This window comes from Nerophis ophidion, linkage group LG13, assembly GCF_033978795.1.
Source record: "Nerophis ophidion isolate RoL-2023_Sa linkage group LG13, RoL_Noph_v1.0, whole genome shotgun sequence".
Classification (NCBI taxonomy): domain Eukaryota; kingdom Metazoa; phylum Chordata; class Actinopteri; order Syngnathiformes; family Syngnathidae; genus Nerophis; species Nerophis ophidion.
Genome location: NC_084623.1, coordinates 17821146 through 17845675, shown reverse-complemented (window position 1 = coordinate 17845675; position 24530 = coordinate 17821146). Strand labels below are relative to the sequence as shown.

General features: G+C 38.6%; 1 protein-coding gene across 6 annotated transcripts in view; it reads left to right on the top strand.

Annotated features, from left to right (window-relative positions):
* The window catches only part of lrp1bb (low density lipoprotein receptor-related protein 1Bb), a 993888-nt gene that overhangs the window by 536565 nt on the left and 432793 nt on the right, over nucleotides 1-24530 (top strand). For all 6 annotated transcript variants that reach the window (XM_061918476.1, XM_061918478.1, XM_061918475.1 and 3 more), the window contains 4 exons: nucleotides 8293-8415; nucleotides 8725-8868; nucleotides 9238-9363; nucleotides 14482-14595. In XM_061918476.1, coding sequence (XP_061774460.1) covers nucleotides 8293-8415; nucleotides 8725-8868; nucleotides 9238-9363; nucleotides 14482-14595 — 507 coding nt within the window. The remainder of the gene's footprint in view (nucleotides 1-8292; nucleotides 8416-8724; nucleotides 8869-9237; nucleotides 9364-14481; nucleotides 14596-24530) is intronic.

Sequence of the window (24530 nt, the reverse complement as noted above, 5' to 3'; positions counted from 1 at the left end):
ACCTAATACATGTCGGAATCACATTAAATCATTAATGCAGTATGGAATAAACTGAAAAAAGCAATACAATTATACATTAAAAAGATTGCCTCTGATGCTGCTAGCTTAATGCTAACGTGCAATGGACCAGCTCATTGACAGGCTAATGAAAATTAGCAGGGTCAATTGCATATAGACAATAATTCACTCTTACATTCATACCTATGGACATTTTAGAGCAGGGGTCTCAAACTCAATTTACCTGGGGGCCACTGGTTGCAGAGTCCGGGTGAGGCTGGGCTTCAAGAAAAATGTTGCATACTCCTCAGCATGTCTAGTTGTATAATGATATTTCAAATTGTATCCCTTGTGCACCGCAATGTTTTTTGTGCAAATAAGACACGTCGGGGTGCCCCTGTGCTCAACAAAGAAATATTGCATCACTTTTCCAGGAATAGTCTTTGCTCATCACTAACCCTTCTCTTAACTGCATGCTTTGAAAAACTCATGTTTGGGGTTGTGGAATATTATTTGTATTTAGCTGACGCACGGAAAATAATGTTTTTTGCGCAATGTGTGTCGTTCCGCTTTTCCTCCCTACAGCAACACCGCGGTCGGCGGATAATAGCCGATAAAGTACCAGGATAGCGAGCACAAAAAAGTGACGGCTCCCGTAGTGTTATTCGGCGTCACATAGAAGTGTTCACCGTGTGAGGAAATGCAAATTAAACAATAAAAAAAACTAATAACGGTTTCAATTGGTCCAGGTTATCGGGGACTTTTATTACTGACCGACAGGTGTTGCGGTGTGACTGCAGCCAGGCACATAACAAAACCCTCGTTTCCATGGCAACGTCTCTGTCGCTTTCACTCATTTGCCGCTTTTCCACTAATGCAGGGGTAGGCAACCCAGAATGTTGAAAAAGCCATTTTGGACCCAAATAACACAACGCTGTCAAGCGGCATTCATATAAAACTCGCGGGCCGCGCTAACATTAAACTTTCATATTAAGGTGGGGGCCGCAAAATAACATCTTGCGGGCCGCAATTGGCCCGCATGTCTGAGTTCCCTGATTTAGAGTGTCGGATGAATCTAATATGCGTGTGTTTGGAAAGTGAAAAGAAGCCTGAACAAACACACATGCACATGGATTTTACCACACAGAGATTTCCTAACGGACATTGGAAGACGCACACAGTGTAAAGTTAGACGTTACTGCCGGTAGTAGGTTCAAATAAGGGTAGTGTTAATTGGTTTGGACAAGAAATGCATTAACGAACTTGAAATGCCTTCCTGTTGAACTTTCTCTCTTTACTCTTCATTCCGGGTTGGATCAGGTGCGCGACCAGCTGTGACGCTTATGACAGGCAATTTAAATGCAAACTCTTCCAAATAAAGCATAGAGGAACATTCTTATGATATAGGAGATGTTTTTCAAATAAATTATGGCCAGTGCTTCGTAAATATTAGACTATATATAGCATGGGTCACCAACGCGGTGCCCGCGGGCACCAGGTCGCCCGTAAGGACCAGATGAGTTGCCTGCTGGCATGTTCCAAAAATAGCTCAAATAGCAGCACTTACCAGTGAGCTGCCTCTATTTTTTGAATTGTATTTATTTACTAGCATGCTGGTCTCGCTTTGCTCGACATTTTTATTCTAAGAGGGACAAAACTCAAATAGAATTTGAAAATCCAAGAAAATTTTTTAAAGACTTGATCTTCACTTGTTTAAATAAATTCATTTATTTTTTTACTTTGCTCCTTATAACTTTCAGAAAGACAATTTTTGAGAAAAAATACAACCTTAAAAATGATTTTAGGATTTTTAAACAAATATACCTTTTTACCTTTTAAATTATTTCCTCTTCTTTCCTGACAATTTAAATCAATGTTCAAGTAAATGATTTTTTTTATTATAAAGAATAATAAATACATTTTAATTTAATTCTTCATTTTAGCTTCTGTTTTTTCGACGAACAATAATAATTTGTGAAATATCTCTTCAAACTTATGATTAAAATTCCCAAAAAATATTCTGGAAAATCTAGAAAATCTTTAGAATCAAATTAAAATCTTATTTCAAAGTATTTTGAATTTCTTTTAAAATTTTTGTTCTGGAAAATCTAGAAGAAATAATGATTTGTCTTAGTTAGACATATAGCTTGGTCCAATGTGTTATATATTCTAACAAAATGCAGATTGGATTTAACCTATTTGAAACATGTCATCAAAATTCTAAAATTAATCTTAATCAAGAAAAATTACTAATGATGCTACATCAATTATTTTTAAATTTTTTTCAAAAAGATTCGAATTAGCTAGTTTTTCTCTTCTTTTTTTCGGTTGAATTTTGAATTTTAAAGAGTCGAAATTGAAGATACACTATGTTTCAAAATGTAATCTTAAATTTTTTTCCTGTTTTCTCCTCTTTTAAACCGTTCAATTAAGTGTTTTTTTCATCATTTACTCCCTACAGAAAACCTTACGTAAAACCCAGTATTCTTCTTCCTCCAAACACGACGAGTTGAGTTTATACCAAAATGGATACATGGATGATACAGCAGAGGATTGGGAGAATGTCATGTGGTCAGATGAAACCAAAATAGAACTTTTTGGTATAAAATCAACTCGTCGTGTTTGGAGGAAGATGAATACTGAGTTGCAGCCCAAGAACACCATACCTACTGTGAAGCATGGGGGTGGAAACATCATGCTTTGGGGCTGTTTTTCTGCTAAGGGGACAGGACGATTGATCCGTGTTAAGGAAAGAATGAATTGGGCCATGTATCGTGAGATTTTGAGCCAAAACATCCCTCCATCAGTGAGAGCTTTGAATGGTTGACCAAATACTTATTTTCCACCATAATTTACAAAAAAAAAAATTAAAAATTCCTACAATGTGAATTCCTGGATTTTTTTCCACATTCTGTCTCTCACAGTTGAAGTGTACCTATGATGAAAATTACAGACATATGTCATAATTTTAAGTGGGAGAACTTGCACAATCGGTGGCTGACTAAATACTTTTTTGCTGTATATACTCTTACATGGGTTGCCCATAGCATTAGGTATAATTGCACAATCTTACATATTGGCTGTTGGCAGAAGACTAAATATTACTGACAGCAATACATTATTATGATTTAGAATATGCATTTTTTTTTTTTTTTTTTTTTTTTTTTTTTTTTTGGTCTGTCCAGCTTCTCAGGCAAACCATATAGTTGATGCCCATATCGGCTGTTCAGATTTACTTTACAAAAGAGAAGTGTAAGATAATTCGCTTGTTGTCTTATTTGAATGTGACTTTATTAAATGTATTTATATTATCATTTGGTGCAGCCGGGCTGGAGCAGGAGGGGATAGAAAGAGAAAAAAAGGAAGACAGAGGGGGAAATTGTGGGGATAAGAGGGGGATTGGACAGAGAGACAAAAACAAAAACAGCAAATACAACAATAACAACAACAACAATAGAACAACACCAGCACATACATAATATGTACAAATATGATCGTAAAAGTGACAGCAAATAAGCAGTTAGTGAAATATATAATATAGTAATGACAATGAGCATTTTTACACTAAAACTGGAGCAATACAAATAACAATAGAAAAAGCGCTATTGATCAAGAACAAAACCAATAGATTACCTCTATTATCAACAATAAAGTTGTTCAAATGCATATTTTTAAGCGCAACAAAAGTTAATATATATTCTCACCGAAGCTTTGACTACTTGCTCACAGTTGTTTAAAAAGGCTGCACTTTACATATGATAATACACCAATAAACATGCCACATACATGCATGCAAGAATCAAATTTGGTATTCTGAGCCAGCACATAAAATAGCAGCGACAGACACTATGAAATCTCTCCAGCCTCCACTCTGTTAAGTTATATAGGCTGGCCAAGGCTTCCTTTCTCTACCGCAAATGATGATTGATTCATGCTGTTAGAAAAGCTGAAAAGAGCAGATAGGTAAGGTAACGGATATTTTGCTGGCAGTAGAAAATGGAAGTGGTCCGCACAGCAGGCATTTCTTTTGTTCTGCTGTACCAGGCATTAGACTTCAAACATTTTACCTTGGTGTACAAACCCATGATGCTTCCTCTGTAAAACTGATATGAATAATAGTATTATCTTTTTTTCAGGCAGTTTTTTTTTTATTTATTGAACAAGTCCAGTGCTTTGTATTCATAGACACGGCTCGCGCTTGTATAATGCAGATGGAAGCTGCTGCATGCGGTCTGCGTCACACCGTGCAAAAACATATCTCCACTTTTGATGTCACTAATTATATGAATTGTCTGTCCAGTTCCATTAGAATAATTAATGGAGTCTTACTAATCTCTAACTAAAGAGAATCATCTCATTGGCTCCGACGTGGGTTTTTCCTGTGTTAGTTCAATGGCAAACAAGTTGGAAATCCTATGGCAGGGATCGGGAACCTTTTTGGCTGAAAGAGCCATGAAAGCAAAATATTTTAAAGTGTATTACCGTGAGAGCCATATAATAATTTTTTAACACTGAATACAACTAAATGCATGCATTTTTTAAGTAAGACCAACATTTTTAGAGTATACTAAGGATAGTTTTGCGAGGCAAAGGAAAGTTGGCACGAGCAAGACATGAGTGTAAGTACATATTTATTTTTAATACTATAACAAAAAAAGGCAAACAAAAGGCGCGCACAATGGCGGAGAACAAACTTGACTAGGAAACAAAACTAGCACTGTGGCATGACTACAGACAAAAAAACAAAACTCAACAACTGTGACATAAAAAATAATAATTTTTAACACGGAATACAACTAAATGCATGCATTTTTTAAGTAAGACCAACATTTTTAGAGTATAATAAGGATTGTTTTTGCGACGCAAAGGAAAGTTGGCACGAGCAAGGCATGAGTGTAAGTACATATTTATTTTTAATACTATAACAAAAAAAAAGGCAAACAAAAGGCGCGCACAATGGCGGAGAACAAACTTGACTAGAAAACAAAACTAGCACTATGGCATGACTATAGACAAAAAAACAAAACTCAACAACTGTGGCATAAAAAAATAATAATTTTTAACACTGAATACAACTAAATGCATGCATTTTTTAAGTAAGACCAACATTTTTAGAGTATAATAAGGATTGTTTTTGCGAGGCAAAGGAAAGTTGGCACAAGCAAGGCATGAGTGTAAGTACATATTTATTTTTAATACGATAACAAAAAAAAAGGCAAAAAAAGGCGCGCACAATGGCGGAGAACAAACTTGACTAGAAAACAAAACTAGCACTATGGCATGACTATAGACAAAAAAACAAAACTCAACAACTGTGACATAAAATAACAAAAACTCACATGGCATGAGCAGGAGGGAAACTATGTGCAGTGTGATTAGTAGGCATGGCATGGCATGGCATGAAGGATAGTAAGGGTAAAGTGGCCAGGCTGACTTCCGGGCCACTTCCGGTTTAAATAATAGACATGATAATTGCAAACAGGTGTGAGTCATGAGGACAGGGGCGTGACATGAGGACAAGGTGAAAACTAATGAGTTGGCATGGTAACAAAGCAAACAAGGAAGTGCAGGAACAGGAACTGAGTGTCCAAAAACAAAACCCAACATGACTAAAACAAAACATGATCCCATAGACGTGACACTAACCAATAATACATAAATTACTTCTTACCATTAATGTGACTTCTTGAACAGGTGCGGTGGGAAACGGATGGATGGATGGATTAAAATGCTTAAGAATGTTTTATATTTTGAACGTTATTTTAACAGGCGACATCTTGCGCCTGTTATCCAAGATGTGCTGTTGCAAGGTGGTGTTTTTACTTTTCTAACAATACTTGTTCCTTTTTAAAACGTGTCTGATAGAGAACAATGCTTTAACGGTCATAATAATTATTTCCAGTCATATTGACATGTTCAGTGATTTTTTTCTAAATTGTTTTAGTTCCTTGTTCATTTTTTCCCGCTGTTTCGTTCGCTAAATTAGTGCAATGCGAATGTAAACCCTGTTTCCATATGAGTTGGGAAATTGTGTTAGATGTAAATATAAACGGAATACAATGATTTGCAAATCATTTTCAACCCATATTCAATTGAATGCACTACAAAGACAAGATATTTGATGTTCAAACTCATAAACTTTTTTTTTTTGCAAATAATGATTAACTTAGAATCTCATGGCTGCAACACGTGCCAAAGTAGTTGGGAAAGGGCATGTTCACCACTGAGTTACATCACCTTTTTTTTAAACAACACTCAATAAACGTTTGGGAACTGATGAAACTAATTGTTGAAGCTTTGAAAGTGGAATTCTTTCCCATTCTTGTTTTATGTAGAGTTTCAGTCGTTCAACAGTCCGGGGTCTCCGCTGTCGAATTTTACGCTTCATAATGCGCCACACATTTTCGATGGGAGACAGGTCTGAACTGCAGGCAGGCAAGGAAAGTACCCACACTCTTTTTTTTACGAAGCCACGCTGTATTAACACGTGCTGAATGTGGCTTGGCATTGTCTTGCTGAAATAAGCAGGGGCGTCCATGAAAAAGACGGCGCTTAGATGGCAGCATATGTTGTTCCAAAACCTGTGTGTACCTTTTAGCAATAATGGTGCCTTCAGAGATGTGTAAGATACCAATGCACCCCCATACCATCACAGATGCTGGATTTTGAACTTTACATCGATTACAGTCTGGATTGTTCGCTTCCCATTTGGTCCGGATAACACGATGTCGAATATTTCCCCCAAAAATTTAAATGTGGACTCGTCAGACCACAGAACACTTTTCCACTTTGCATCAGTCCATCTTAGATGATCTCGGGCCGAGAGAAGCCGGCGGCATTTCTGGATGTTTTTGATAAATGGCTTTCGCTTTGCATAGTAGAGCTTTAACTTGCACTTAAAGATGTAGCGAGAAACTGTATTTAGTGACAGTGCTTTTCTGAAGTGTTCCTGAGCCCATGTGGTGATATCCTTTAGAGATTGATGTCGGTTTTTGATAGAGTGCCATCTGAGGGATCGAAGGTCACGGTCATTCAATGTTGGTTTCTGGCCATGCCGCTTACGTTGTGTGATTTCTCCAGATTCTCTGAACCTTTTGATGATATTATGGACCATAGATGTTGAAATCCATAAATTTCTTGCAATTGGTCTTTGAGAAATGTTGTTCTTAAACTGTTTGACTATTTGCTCACGCAGTTGTGGACAAAGCGGTGTACCTCGCCACGTCCTTTCTTGTGAAAGACTGAGCGTTTTTATGGGAAGCTGTTTTTATACCCAATCATGGCACCCACCTGTTCCCAATTAGCCTGCACACCTGTAGGATGTTCCAAATAAGTGTTTTATGAGCATTCCTCAACTTTATCAGTATTTATTGCCACCTTTCCCAACTTCTTTGTCACGTGTTGCTGGCATCAAATTCTAAAATTAGGGATTATTTGAAAAAAAAAAACACTTTTATCAGTTTGAACATCAATTATGTTGTCTTTTTAGCATATTCAACTGAATATGGGTTGAAAATGATTTGCAAATTCTTGTATTCCGTTTATATTTACATCTAACACAATTTACCAACTCATATGGAAACGGGGTTTGTATATCCGCATTAAAGTATAATTCCCAGGCCTTTTTCTGTGGATTGTTTTAGAATGTGGGGGGCGGCATTGCCCGGTTGGTAGATTGGCCGTGCCAGCAACTTGAGGGTTCCTGGTCCGATTCCCTCTTCAGCCATCCTAGTCACTGCCGTTGTGTCCTCGGGCAAAATACACTTTACCGGCCTGCTCCCAGTGCCACTCACACTGGTTTAAATGTAACTTAGATATTGGGTTTCACTATGTGAAGAGCTTTGAGTCACTCGAGAAAAGCGCTATATAAATATAATTCACTTCACTTCACTATTTTTAACACTGTGATTACCAGTGGAATTATTCATTACTTATAGTATTAAGCATTGTCAGCTAAGATGTATCTGAGAGCCAGGTGCAGTCATCAAAAGATCCACATCTGGGTCTAGAGCCATAGGTTCCCTACCCCTGTCCTGGTGAATATGCCCCCCCCCCTTTTCAAATTAATTTAAAATGCCTCTTCTCGAAAAATAGCTGTCATCATTTTGATCCTACGGCACCTAACTAGCAGGATATTAAAGAGTTATCAAAACAATCTTTCATTTTCACAGAATTGACATAAATATGAAGTCAAATCGACAAAACAACACGGTGCAGAATGTAAGGTGGGCTTTGGAAAAGCTTTAAATGAGTGCAACTTATTTAGGTCCTTTTTTTTTTTTTTTTTCTTTCCAGGTGACAATGCATGCAGTTTGAATTATGGCGGCTGTGGTACCCTCTGCCTTGCCATCCCAGGAGGCAGAGTGTGTGCCTGCGCTGACAACCAGGTTCTGGAGAAGAACAATGTCACCTGTGCAGGTAGGAGGATATAATGAATCAGACAAAGCAAGAGGCTTAAAATCATCTTTTCCCAGTGCTCTGTAATCCCTCCACACTACGGGGAGAAGACCAACTAATCTGCATCTCTTCCAGTGCAGGAGAAAAAAAAAAAAACATCCCCATTGGGTTTTCGTATAATTCATTCAAATCCCAGTGGTTAAGAATGAGGTTATGCCACTATTATACGTGTGTTGTCATATCATTAAAGCTTTGCCAATAATGTCCACTAAAACCAATCCTTCTTAGAAATGAGCCGGTTAATTTTGCTGCACCGTTGTTTTTTCCCAGAAATCTCCAGCAGCGGTTCAGAACCTCGGCGATGTAAAAGTGAGGAGTTTCAGTGCCGGAACCAACGCTGCATTCAAGCTCGGTGGAAGTGCGATGGAGACGACGACTGCCTGGATGGCAGCGACGAGGAGAGCCACGTATGCTGTGAGCACGGCTAAATTGGTGTCTTTAGGTTCACTTACATGCATGTCATAACTACTCAAGTGTAATGTCATTTACTATAAATCAAGCATTTACTATAAATCGACCTAACCACAACTCCTTGATTTCCACCGCACGCCCCCACTCAAAGCACTTGTGGGAAAGCCCGACTCACATGGTCAGTCGCTCGCATATATGTGTGTGATGTATGGCTGCAATTTGTCACACGGATACCATAAATGATCTCTTCACGGAGGCTGTCGGAAGGCATAACGCTTCCGACACGATATTGATTTGTATTATTATCTGTCTTCCCGTTCCTTATTTTTCACCATTTGTCGCGTGTGTCGGGCCTTGTCTTCTATTTTGCAGACAATCACTCGTGTTCAACGGATCACTTCAAATGCAAAAACAACCGCTGCATTCCAAAAAGGTGGCTTTGCGATGGCAAAAATGACTGTGGTGATAACGAGGATGAGGCAAACGTCACATGTTCAGGTAGGGATATCGCTTACATACTTGCAATGAGAAGGGGATTAAACAGCCCCGTTTGTTGTGGTTTACCTGACGCATGAAACGTGACGAATTGTGGGGCTGCACTACCCACTTCAGCCACCAGATGGCAGTACAGTGTTGAATACCGTATTTCCTTGAATTGCCACTGGGGCGCTAATTAATTTAAAACCTCTTCTCACTCATGCGCTTACCAAAGGCATGCGGTAAAAGTAAGCATGCGCTAATTAATTCAAAACCTCTTCTCACTCCTGCGCTTATCAAAGGCATGCGGTAAAAGTAAGCATGCGCTAATTAATTCAAAACCTCTTCTCAATCCTGCGCCTACCAAAGGCATGCGGTAAAATTAAGCATGCGCTGATTAATTTAAAACCTATTCTCACTCCGGGACTTACCAAAGGCATGCGGTAAAATTAATCATGCGCTGATTAATTCAAAACCTATTCTCACTCCGGGACTTACCAAAGGCATGCGGTAAAATCAAGCATGCACTGATTAATTTAGAACCTCTTCTCACTCCTGCGCTTACCAAAGACTTGCGGTAAAATGAAGCATGCGCTAATTTATTTAAAACCTCTTCTCACTCCTGCGCTTACCAAAGGCATGCGGTAAAATTAAGCATGTGCTAATTAATTTAAAACCTCTTCTCACTCCTGCGCTTACCAAAGGCATGCGGTAAAAGTAAACATGCGCTAATTAATTTAAAACCTCTTCTCACTCCGGCACTTACCAAAGGCATGCAGTAAAATTAAGCATGCGCTAATTAATTCAAAACCTCTTCTCACTCCTGCGCTTACCAAAGGCATGCGGTAAAAGTAAATATGCGCTAATTAATTTAAAACCTTTTCTCACTCCTGCGCTTACCAAAGGCATGCGGTAAAATTAAGCATGTGCTAATCAATTTAAAACATCTTCCACTCATGCGCTTACCAAATGCATGCAGTAAAAGTATGCATGTGCTAATTAATTCAAAACCTCTTCTCACTCCTGCGCTTACCAAAGGCATGCGATAAAAGTAAATATGCGCTAATTCATTTAAAACCTTTTCTCACTCCTGCGCTTACCAAAGGCATGCGGTAAAATTAAGCATGTGCTAATCAATTTAAAACATCTTCCACTCATGCGCTTACCAAATGTATGTGGTAAAAGTATGCATGTGCTAATTAATTTAAAACTTCTTCTCACTCCTGCGCTTACCAAAGGCATTCGGTAAAATTAAGCATGTGCTAATTAATTTAAAACTTCTTCTCACTCCGGCACTTACCAAAGGCTTGCAGTAAAAATTTGAGTGTGATGTAAGCTTGGACCTTAAATCCTACTGAAGAGCTCTTAATCTTCTTCCCTTTATGCGATTTCAAATTACCGGTATTGAAATCAGCCTCCTCCATTTTGAAAATGATGACAGGGGAAGTGTCACTCGTGACGTCACAAGTTTGACCAGGCAGTAATACTAAGCATGCGCTAATTATTTTGCGAAGCGAGTTTGACCCGGCAGTAATTCAAGGCAGGCGCATACTATATACCCTGCGGCAATTCAAGGAAATACGGTATCTTAAAATGTGTTTTATGACAATTCAAACTTTGACCACAGCTTTGGTTCCTATGGAGAGTGGCACTTTCCATCACTTTCAGTAGACTGCATTGCAAAATGATTAACCTCACTTTTCCTCTCGCACGAGATCCACCCAGGAATGGGACCATATGAATATCTTTCCTACTGTAGGACATGCAATTAATATAATAGATTGGATTTGGATGATTGGACTGACAACAACATTATGTCCACTTCAGATCCAACACAAGGGCGATATAAAATAGGTAGGCATTAGGGTTGCATGGTACACCGGTATTAGTAGTACAATATACCGGTATTAGAAAAGTACGGCAATGCTAATGAGTCATATTCGGTACTATACCTCCTCTAAAAAGTATTGGTTCCCAACGACACAATATGTTACTGCATATGTCAGCAGACTAAATTAGGAGCCATTGTATGTTGACTTACTTCTAAAAGACAAGTTGCCATGTATGTTCACTATTTCATGCCCACAAACTTGCAATTAGAAACATGTTTAATGTACCCTAAGATTTTTTGTTAGAATAAAGCCAATAGCGCACTTTGTTGTAGTCCCCTTTATTTAGAAAAGTATCGAAAAGTACCAAAAAGTTTCTAAATAATTTTAGTACCGTTATGGGTACCAAAATATTGGCATCTGGACAACGTTACTATGCATAGAAATAAAAATTAGTGTCCGAAACCAAAAATTAGGAAACCAAGGCCTAACACCAAAAACCACTATACCAAACTAAATTATAATGCCAGTTATTTTTACCATTATTATATTTGGATAAATGCTCACCTTTGTCCTGCCTATTTGGCGGTAATAAAAGTAAAATGCAGAACAAGTCAGTGAAGAAATATTCTTGGATTTAAAACACAAGATGAACTTCCAGTGAATTAAGACTGAAGCAATCAATCGGTCTCAGAACCACGTTTGTAGTTCCCGGACATGGGTCGTTCTCAATATTTTTTGCACAGAATTTCAGTTCAATTCATTGCACACAATTCAAATGCAAACCAGGCAGTTACATAAATTCAGTAAAAAAAATAAATAAATAAATAAATAAAATTCTAATAAAGACACAAATTACCCTCCATACTTCTTACCCGGGAAATTGTAGAATCTGAAATGCGCACAAACGTTTGGCCGCAGTGAAGACAGGGTTTAATATTTATTTCTCCTCCATGCTGAAACTGGTGTGTTTACAGAGGGAGTAGACGGCACAGACCACAAGAGGGCACAGTACTGCTATGTATTTCCATCCATCTATTTTCTACCGCTTATCCCTTTTAGGGTTGCGGCGGGTCCTGGAGCCTATCTCAGCTATATATTCACAATATATATAATAACCAAACAATATATATTTAAAATAGAGAATGTAGTGTGACTACATTCAAGAGTGTATGGTGTGAGGCTGTGTGGGTATTAGCTGTTGAGTGTTACCGTACTGTTGATTGAGAAGCAAAAAGTCCCGGATGGGAAAGGCAGGCTCTAATTTGATCCAAGAGTCAGGGAAGCAGAAGGAACGTGGAGGAAAAGACGAGATGTGTCACAAGGAACGAAAGCAGACTGCTGGAAGGATGACAAGGAAGACACGGGACTAATCAAACACGGGGCAGAAAACACAGAGAGCAAAGAGCATGATTGCATAAAGATGATCGCATCTTATACGCGAACGGATGGTTACGTTCTGGCCTGAAACGCAGGTCTGCACAGGCTTAAGAAGGCAGGACCTCTGATCAACCACAGGTGCGTTGGTTGCTGGTGATTGATTGCAACTGCCGGCTGCAGCAGGATTGACACGCGCCTGGTGCGCTCCTGGAACAGATAATTACGTTCTGGCCCGAAACACAGGTCTACACCGGCTTTAGTTGGCAGGACCTATGATCGTTAGTTGCTGGTGATTGATTGCAGCTGCCGGCTGCAGCAGGACAGACGCATGCCTGGCATGCTCCGGGGCGAGTGCATATTGGCATGCGCCCGAGCCGTGACAGAAACCTTAGTACTATCTGAAGCGAGCTAACATTGTCGGAAGCACACACAACGTAGACCGTAACATTAAAAAAAAAAACAGTAGAACACTATGATGTATTGGAAAACATATTTCAAAAAACAAATTCATGAACATTTTGGATCGATTCAGAACATACTTGCCAACCCTCCCGGATTTTGCGGGGGACTCCCGGAATTCAGCGCCTCTCCCGAAAACCTCCCGGAAGAAAATTTCTCCCGGAAATCTCACGAACTTCACGCCCCCTCCAGCTCCATGCGGATATGAGTGGGGACAGCCTGTTTTCACGTCCGCTTTACTGTTATATAAACAGCTTGCTTGCCCAATCACATCTACTGATTTTTAATAAAAAACTGCACACATAAGGAGACGAAGCAGAAGAACGATGAAGTTACAGCTATCTGTAATAGAGTAATTATATGTTGGCTATTGCCATCTCCTGGTGAATGTTGGCTATAGCGTTATGGGGTTGCTTTTTGATTGGCCAACGATTTACGTGGTGTTGGGCACCTGACGGCAAGTGACTCTCGCCAGTACGCAAATGGCAGAACAAAGGTTACTCAAATAGTGAAAGGTAAGTGTTGTTGTTGTTGTTGTTTTTCTTAATAACCAGCAAGCACAGAACAGTTAGTAGAACAACTGTGTTTTTATTACTGTGTATTTGATAGGTGCCGTCTGAAATCCAACTATTTATTTTATTTATATATATATGATAAAACATATATATATATATATATATATATATATATATATATATATATATATATATAGCAATAATTCATTGAAAGTCAAGTATTTCATACATATATTTATATATATGAAATATATATGAAATACTCTAGTTGGTGAATTATACTCGTCCCCTCTTAACCACGCCCCCCGCACAAACCACGCCTCCTCCCCACCCCTGACCACGCCCCTCCTCTCCCCAACCCTACCCCCCACCTCTCGAAATCGGAGGTCTCAAGGTTGGCAAGTATGATTCAGAATCTCAATCAATAGGAATCACGAGTAAAAACTGATTCTATTTTTACCGACACTCGTCATTATGAAGTTAAAAAGAATCAGAACATACTTAGTATGTAATGACGGTTTAAACGGATTTACCCCCAGAACCGACGCAATAATAGATTTGTCTCACTGCCGAGTGGCAGCTGTACGTCAGAAATACTTAGTGTATCACATTACCTCCCCGAGTGGTGTCTCCTTGGAGCTTCTAATCCTTGGAGGATCCATCAACACGCATTAACTACAAGGTGATGAATGCTACCTCATCATTAGATTGACGCGTGTATTCCGTAACAACGGAGTATACGGGTCTGGGTGCCCACCAGTGCTGTCAGTCCATCAAGTGGCACATTTCCCAAGGCTCTCAGACCTTCTAAGCTGCACTGAGTGATGGAGCGATAAAGCACAAGGCAGACATTGACACCGCAGTGATGTAGTGATCATTAGGGTTGTTCTTACCATCCCACATTGACTTATGCGGGTTGGAATTTAATTAAGTGCAGTTTTCTTCCTCTCTCGCAGCCCAGTCCTGTCAGACTGACCAGTTCTCGTGCCAGAATGGGCGATGTATACCCCGAGCTTGGCTCTGTGACAGGGAGGATGACTGCGGTGATACGTCTGACGAAGTATCATGTAGTAAGTATCAAATATTTATATCCACCATGTCTCATTCACCTGGCATTTGAACATCACGTCAGCTACATTCGATCGATTTTAGTTTATTTTTTTGATCCCTGTGTGCAAAGTACACTGTACGCAGAGGTGGATAGAGTGGCCAGAAATTGGACTCAAATAAGACTACTGTTACTTTAGAGATGTATTACTCAAGTAAAAGTAAGGAGTAGTCACCCAAATATCAACTTGAGTAAAAGTAAAAAGTATGTTGTGAAAAAACTACTCAAGTACTGAGTAACTAATGAGTAACCTGTTCGTTTAATCATGACGGCAACGAGTAATGCACAAAAACATAAAAATGGCAATGAAAAAATTCAGAGCCAGGAGTATCTCTTAAGCAACTAAAACAATTATATATTAAATAATCTAAATTTGGTTTTACACTGTATTGAAAAAAAATAAAAATAAAATTTACCTTTGCAACCTCATTATACTATTTGCTAAGTTTTATATTCATAAATGTAAGCTTCTCAATACCCGACCTGTTTTTTGTGCCTTTAAAAAAGATTTAGAACTCTACATTAAAACACTCTACCTCTAACAACCAAAAAGCTGTGAAAACGATGATGCTTTGTTCCAAATTTAAGTTATTTACTGAGATTGAGTGAGTTTTGTACTTTTTTTATTTTATATATATATATTTTTTTGCATTGTATTTTAGTTACTTTGAATTTACACCCCCTGGCGCTGTTTTTTACGGTTTTTATACTGTTTTGTACTGTTTTTGTACTTACTTTGATTATTATTTTCAACTGTTTGTAAATGTTGAACGTTATAAAAAAAGGTTTATAAAAAAAAAGGGTGCAGTTAATCATGTGACCGCCTGGCTCTTTAGATTGGTGAAACGGAGTCGAACGTCACCAGTGACTGCATTTGATTGGTAAAACGGAGTCAAACGTCACCAGTGACTGCATTTGATTGGTGAAATGCAGGCATGTGATAGATCCTACTTTGAAGGTCTGTCTGACGAAACAAAACAAACAAAGCGTGCATTAACAGATCGATAAAAGTCAGTAGCGAGTAGCGAGCTGATTGTAGATAAATGGAGCGGAGTAAAAGTAGCGTTTCCTCTCTGTAAATATACTCAAGTAAAAGTAAAAGTATGTTTCATTAAACATTATAAATAAGGTTTATTAAAACAAAAGTGTGCAGTTAATCATGTGACCGCCTGGCTCTGTTTGATTGGTGAAACGGAGTCAAACGTCACCAGTGACTGCATTTGATTGGTGAAACACAGGCATGTGATAGATCCTAGTTTGAAGGTCTGTCTGACAACCCAAACAAACAAAGCGTGCATTAACAGATCGATAAAATTCAGTAGCGAGTAGCGAGCTGAATGTAGATAAATGGAGCGGAGTAAAAGTAGCGTTTCCTCTCTATAAGTAAACTCAAGTAAAAGTAAAAGTATGTTTCATTAAACATTATAAATAAGGTGTATTAAATTATCATGTGACCGCCTGGCTCTGTTTGATTGGTGAAACGGAGTCAAACGTCACCAGTGACTGCATTTGATTGGTAAAACGGAGTCAAACGTCACCAGTGACTGCATTTGATTGGTGAAATGCAGGCATGTGATAGATCCTACTTTGAAGGTCTGTCTGACAACCAAAACAAAGCGTGCATTAACAGATCGATAAAAATCAGTAGCGATTAGCGAGCTGACTGTAGATAAATGGAGCGGAGTAAAAGTAGCGTTTCCTCTCTATAAGTATACTCAAGTGAAAGTAAAAGCATGTTGCATTAAAACTACTCTTAGAAGTACAATTTATCCCAAAAGTTACTCAAGTAGATGTAACGGAGTAAATGTAGCGCGTTACTACCCACCTCTGGTTGTACGGTATACCGGTATTAGAGTAGTACCGCGTTACAAATGAATAATTTTCAGTATGAAACAGTCTCTGAAACGTACCATATATAAATATTATTTCTCGCTGAAACACAGTGATGAACGTGTGTGGTCTTTACAAGAAGATGACATAACTGCATTTCACCTTACATTGCACACATAGTTGACTTGTTTAAGACTCATGATGGAGGCATTTGTAATGGTTTTGTATCATCCCGTGTGGTGTATATTACTTTTTTTGTTCGGTTTGTATTTCATGAAGTTTTGCGCTTGTTGTTTTTTTTCGTTTGTTTGGTTTGTATGCTTGTGAATCTGGTCTATCCAATAAGTAAGACTACTAATTATGTTGAAGATGGCAGGACATATAAGATTTTCTTCATCCTGTTCCTTCTCAAGCATAGGTGTGTAAATATGTGTGTAGTTGCTAAAGTTCAATTGTCTTTGGATCAAAAATGCAAATCAATGAAGGAGATAAATAAAAATAAAAAAAGTGTTATGGCAGGGGTGCCCACACTTTTTCTGCAGGCGAGCTTCTTTTCAATTGACCAAATCGAGGGGATCTACATTATTCATATATATCATTTATATTTATTTATTTATGAAAGAGACGTTTTTGTTAACAAATGAAATGTGTTTAATGATTATACAAGCATGTGTAACACATATAGATGTCTTTCTTTCATGAAGACAAGAATATAAGTTGATGTATTACCTGATTCTGATGACTTGCATTGATTGGAATCAGACAGTGTATGATAACGCGCACATTTTCGAATGGAGGAGAAAAAAAGTCATCCTTTCTGTACAATACCACATAAAAATGGTTGGTTTTTGGCATTTATTTATTTTTTTATTTTATTTAATAAAAATGGGTTTTAAGAAGGGTATTAAAAATAGCCAAAGAAGGACATGGAGAGGGAGATCGTTCCAGAGTTTGGGACCCGCAACAGAGAAGGCTCTGTCCCTCTGAGCTTGTGCTTTGTTTTGGGGACCTCCAGGATCAGCTAATCAGCTGACCTGAGGGACCGGGTAGGGGCATAGAGGTGGAGCAGCTCAGAGAGGTAAGGTGGGGCAAGACCATGTAAGGATTTAAAACCGAGTAAGATCATTTTAAAATGGACTCTAAAAGACACAGACAGCCAGTGGAGGGAGGCTAAAACAGGAGTATATATCACTAAGCTTTAAAATTCTGTTGTGAAAATCTCCTCCCATGTCTGTCCCTGACTCCCGCATTTCAGGCTGTCCGCTCGGGAAACACTCTGTGGAAACGCTCCCCGCCCACTGCTTGGTGCCTCGTCTGAGCTGCTTGACGTGGATTACCATAGTAACGAGTATATCGTGCAAAAGCGCGGATTCCAACCATTGAAATACTTTGCATAGTTCAAGACTTACGGTAATTTGAAAACATCACTGCACATCATAATGGCAGCTATAGTTTCCATCTTAAAGATCTAAAAAAATTATTTGGGAATTTCCGGCTGATGAGTTTATCAATCACATTGTCCGTATGAACAATATAAGTTGTTCTATACGTTACATCTGTCTTTGGAATGTGGCAATATTTAGGGGTAACCAGAAAAACTTACATAAGCATGAGGAGAACATGCCAACTCCACATTGAGATGTTCCAATAGAGCATGGGTGTCAAACTCTGGCCCGCGGGCCAAATTTGGCCCGCCGTGTAATTTCTCTTGGCCCTTGAGGCAATATCAAATTAACATTAGAGCTGGCCCGCCGATGTAACACCGCATTCACCGCTAATACTCTTACTTGCCAACCCTCCCGATTTTCTCGGGAGACTCCCGAAGTTTAGTGTCCCTCCCGAATTTCATCCTGGGCAACAATATTGGGGTTGGGCCTTAAAGGCACTGCCTTTGGCGTTCTTTAAAACCTGTCGCCACGTCCGCTTTTCCTCCATACAAACAGCGTGCCGGCCCAGTCACATAATATATGCGGCTTATACACACACACAAGTGAATACCAAGCATACTTGGTCAACAGCCATACAGTCCACACTGAAGGTGGCCGTATAAACAACTTTAACACTGTTACAAATATGCGCCACACTGTGGACCCACACCAAACAAGAATTACACATTTTTGGAGAACATCCGCACCGTAACACCACATAAACACAACAGAACAGATACCCACAACCACTTGCAGCACTAACTCTTCCGGGACGCTACAATATACACCCCCCGCTATCACCAAAACCCGTCCACCTCAACCCCGCCGCCGAAAAGAGGCATTCCATTTTCATTTAAATTTAATTTGATATGCCATTGATATTTATTTAATTATTATTATTATTTGAAACTGGATTTTGCATGTCACTATAAATGTATATACTGTAAGCCTTGCTTGTTTAAGATTCAATGCAAAACTTGTTTGGGTCCCTATCAGAAGGTTAATTTGTTCAACCTCGGCCCGCTGCTTTGTTCGGTTTAAAATTTTGGCCCAGTCTGTATTTGAGTTTGACACCCTTGCAATAGAGGTTTGAACTGACGTTTCAATTTGAAAATACTGCACATATAAGCTCCCACACTCCAGTAATACTGAGTGAGTGCTCAGTGGCAAATGATTGCAACCTAAAGAAATGATGTTGAATAATTTCAAGTCAGATGAAAACGGGTTTGCATACCCACACACACACAAACTCGACCTGTGGCAACACGCAGAGAGAAATCACTGCAGGACTACCGGGCTTTCCATCGGTACTCTCCTGAAGCTTAGACACAAGTTCACCATTCAGGTCATCCCGCAGCACGAAGCGTGACGTTCTATCAGACTGCTCACTGGGCCGCAAGTAACAGGATATTTAAAACGGAGACAAATTAAGTCTTCATCTAAACGGGGAATGTAGATGTGAGTGCTTGACAAAATGCATTGCACAGACGCACTGTCAGTCAAATGAGGTTTGGACAGGGGTCTGACGAGAAAGAAGAATTTCAGACCCTTACGTTGATCCATGTTGAGTGTCAGACAGAAGATGCCAAAACCAATTTTTGGTTAGCACTGAGACAACCACAGTGTACTCTCATTGTGGTGCCAACTATGGGGTTATTTATGCCTCAATCGTGGTTGTAATTCCTCAAGTATATTATCAAAACAATTTGAGATACTGATGTAACAACCTCATGCCCTTTGAGGCACTTGTGATTTAGGGCTATATAAACATACTTAGATTGATTGATTTTGACTTGTTTGCAAAAATAATACAGGGACTAGTCGTTTATTGTATATGTTAAAGGCCTACTGAAACCCACTACTACCGACCACGCAGTCTGATAGTTTATATATCAATGATGAAATATTAACATTGCAACACATGCCAATTTTAAATTTCGCGCCGAAATATCCTGCTGAAACGTCTCGGTATGATGGCGCGTGCGCGTGACGTCACGGAATGTTAAAAACATTTTGTTCCAGCACCGTTCCCGGCTAAAGTCGTCTGTTTTCATCGCAAAATTCCACAGTTCTATTTTGGTTTCATCTGACCAAATAACATTCTCCCAATCCTCTGCTGTATCATCCATGTATCCATTTTCGTAAAAACTCAACTCGTCATGTTTGGAGGAAAAATAATACTGAGTTGCATCCCAAGAACACCATACCTACTGTGAAGCATGGGGGTGGAAACATCATGCTTTGGAGCTGTTTTTCTGCTAAGGGGACAGGACGAATGATCCGTGTTAAGGAAAGAATGAATGGGGCCATGTATCGTGAGATTTTGAGCCAAAACCTCCTTCCATCAGTGAGAGCTTTGAATGGTTGACCAAATACTTATTTTCCACCATAATTTCCAAATAAATTCTTTAAAATTCCTACAATGTGAATTCCTGGATTTTTTTCCCCCATTCTGTCTCTCGCAGATAAAGTGTACCTATGTTGAAAATTACAAACCTCTGTCATCATTTTAAGTGGGAGAACTTGCACAATCGGTGGCTGATTAAATACTTTTTTTTTCCCCACTGTACTCGAATATCAGGATATAGTCATTTTCTATACCCTACAGAGATAAACCCGCGATATATCGAGTATATTGAGATATCGCCCAGCCCAAGTATGAGTTATGATTTACAGCAAAAATGTTCCCTTTTTCATCAGTAACCTAACACTTTGTAGTGACTGATGGTTGCCAAGTGCTGCAATGGGCTGCATCGGCTGCGGTTCCTCTTGGCTCGTCCTAAGCCACTCTGAAACGTAGTCACAAGCAGCAAAGGTGCAAGCAGTAATGAAGTTCATGCTTGGCTTCTTTCACTCATAATCAGGCTGTGCAGGAAAACATATTCCCTCATTCACAATTGTCTAAGCTTCCCCAGGCATCACTCCTCTGCAGACACTCCACTGAGCTCCAGTGGAGCCGCTACGGGTTTAGAAACACCTGAAGCTCAGTGGCATGCAGTCGCCTTCAAGATTGATGCTAATTTGGATTTTGTTTGTCAGTAGTTTAGTAGTTGTCACACAGGGTCTCGCATTGGATTCTCTGTTCACATGAACTTGACATTATTTATGGATGTCGCGGTTTCATTTTTAGCCAAGCTCGCTGTTTACTTGAAGCCGTCATTATTTATGGATGCCTCGTGCTTCATTGTTAATGAATGTTAAATTCAATTCAGCCACGGGCTGTCAGAGAAACCAAACATATTTGAGGCAAGTGTACATGACACTTCTGTGATAAAAAAAAAATATATGATATGCTGCCACAATTGTCAGAGTTATTTGGTGTTGAACCCCAAGATGCAGAGACGGAGGCAGGCATGGAGTGAGAAAACCTGATTTAATAAAGATACTAAGACAAAATCAAACAAAAGGGTACTAACACAAAGCGCGCACTAGGCGGATAACAAACTAAGGGTCTTTAGCATAGAAGCTAGCAAGAAACAAAAATGGGTCCAGCGTGGAAGCTAGCGGGTAGCAAACAGGAAAACAGAATTCATTACTTGTAGAGTGAAAACAAAACAGAAGCAGGGAACAAAAGACAGTAAGCTACAAACAAACAAATATAGCTTACCGCTACACTGCAATAAAACGACACGACACGATAGCAACGACAAGACAAATGACAATAAAATGATCCAACAACTGACACAAGACAAAGCAGGTACAAACAGGAGCAGGCTGATTGGCAACGGGTGTGGCCAGGTGCCAATCAGCTGCAGCTGAGGAGGAACACAACACTCAGGCAACAAGACAGGAAGCTGACAAAATAAGAACACTAGGGAGGAAATACTAAACACAGAGGAAACAGACAAATGCAGAGGAAAAAACTAAAACAGACAAACTGTCAGTGGCAACTCTGACAACAATAGCCTTATTTATTCCGGTCAGGAAAACCAGATGCTAATAAGCCAAATCAAATGTAGTATTGCATTTCATTTTGTGTCAATAAAGCTGTACACATCCTCTAAGGATATTTGAATGCACTTCATAAAACTGCAGGCTTATCTAAAAAAAAAAAAAAAAAAGAGAATAATACCTAATTAGAATCCAAATTTCATCAATCAACAGTAGGGGGGAAAAAATATGTATTGATGTGTACATGATAGCTCTAAATTTCCCCTTGAAACAACATCCAGATACAAGCTGACTTACAATAAACTAAAATAAGTCTGCTTTATTGGATTCATTGGTAAAAAAAAAAGATGTGAACAAAACTGGCCTGGAATTTTCCATATCGAGTGAAGATTGGATATTCTTGAAACTGGCTTAGTCAAAACAGTTGCTGATATGAACCTTGACAACTCTTAGTAAATGAAAAAAACAATAAAAATACCAAGTGGAAGGAAATTTTTACAGTGCCGTTTGATGTTGATATTATTTTTAGGTAACACTTTAGTATGGGGAACATATTCTAAGTAACAAAGACTTAATTTAGAGTTAATTCTACTTAAATGTAGAATAGTATTATTGTCTATAGCAGTGGTTCTCAACTTTTTTTCAGTGATGTACCCCCTGTGAACATTTCTTTAATTCAAGTACCCCCTAATCAGAGCAAAGCATTTTTGGTTGAAAAAAAAACAGATAAAGAAGTAAAATACAGCACTATGTCCTCAGTTTCTGATTTATTAAATTGTATAATAGTGCAAAATATTGTTCATTTGCAGTGGTCTTTCTTGAACTGTTTGAAAATATATATATAAAAATAACTAAAAACTTGTTAAAATAAACAAGTGATTCAATTATAAATAAAGATTTCTATACATAGAAGTAATCATCAACTTAAAGTGCCCTCTTTGGGGATTGTAATAGAGATCCATCTGGATTCATGAACTTAATTCTAAACATTTCTTCAAAAAAAAAAAAAAGAAATCTTTAACATCAATATTTATGGAACTTGTCCACAAAAAAATCTAGCTGTCAACACTGAATATTGCATTGTTGTAATTCTTTTCACAGTTTATGAATTTAGATTCATATTTGGTTAAAGTATCATTCGATAAATATATTTAGAAAGGATTTTTGAATTGTTGCTATTTTTAGAATATTTTCAAAAAAATCTCACGTACCCCATGGCATACCTTCAAGTACCCCCAGGGGTACGCGTACCTCCATTTGAGAACCACTGGTCTATAGTGACCGAACAGTGGTGCTCTGAATTTACCCCAGGGATCAATAAAGTACTTTCTATTATATTCTATTATTTGGACACTAGGGGAACATATAAGGCAGGGGTTCGATCGAACCCGGGTTAAGAACCACTGGGTTAGGATTACTAATAAGCAATATTTCTGAGGTTATTGAGGGTAGACTGTTAGTTAATGGCTTACTGGTTGTATAATAAGGCTATGCAAAATAAAGCATTAATAAGTACTTAATAATGATTAATTAAGAGAATATATGTTACTAATTTGCATGTTAAAAAGCAACTAATTAATGGTGAATATGTTCCCCATATTAAAGTGTTAACTATTTTTATATGCTAATATGACAGTGGTTTAATTCATTTGACATTCAAATAAACAAACAATCCTTTGGTTTTCTGGTTCAGAACAAAATAAACGTCTATTTTCAATAAGTCCAGTGATACTGTTCTATCAGTATCTTATTATTCTATATTGTTACTGCTGTCTATGTTATTCATCTTTAATTGACTACTTTTGGATTGTTTTGTGTCATGTTTGTGTGTCGTCTCAATTGCCCTGTTGATTGCTATTTTGAATGTTGCTTGGCCGAGTTTGGTTTTGGAAATGGAATTGCATTATTATGTTATTATTGTGTATTATTAAACGCCTACTGAAATTAGATTTTCTTATTTAAAAGGGGATAGCAGATCCATTCTATGTGTCATACTTGATCATTTCGCGATATTACCATATTTTTGCTGAAAGGATTTAGTAGTAGAGAACATTGACGATAAAGTTGGCAACTTTTGGTCGCTAACAGAAAAGCCCTGCCTTTACCGGAAGTCGCAGACGATGACGTCACCCGTTTATGGCTCCTCACATCCTCACATTGTTTTAAATGGGAGCCTCCAACAAAAAGCTATTCGGACCGCGAAAACGACAATTTTCCCATTAATTTGAGCGAGGATGAAAGATTCGTGTTTGAGGATATTGATAGCGACGGACTAGAAAAAAACAAAACGCGATTGCATTGGGACGGATTCAGATGTTTTTAGACACATTTACTAGGATAATTCTGGGAAATCCCTTATCTTTCTATTGTGTTGCTAGTGTTTTAGTAAGTTTAAATAGTACCTGATAGTCGGAAGGGTGTATCCACGGGTGTGTTGACGCCAGTGTCTGATGGAAGTCGACGGCAGCTGTACAGACGGCACAAGCTCAGCTGATCTCCTATAAGTGGCAAACTTTTACAACACTTTTCTCACCTAAACTGCTGGTTGACAAGTGGTCGGGATCCATGTTCGCTTGACCGCTCTGATCCATAGTAAAGTTTCACCTCCGGGAATTTTAAACAAGGAATCACCGTGTGTTTGTGTGGCTAAAGGCTAAAGCTTCCCAACTCCATCTTTCTACTTTAACATCTCCATTATTAATTGAACAAATCGCAAAAGATTCAGCAACACAGATGTCCAAAATACTGT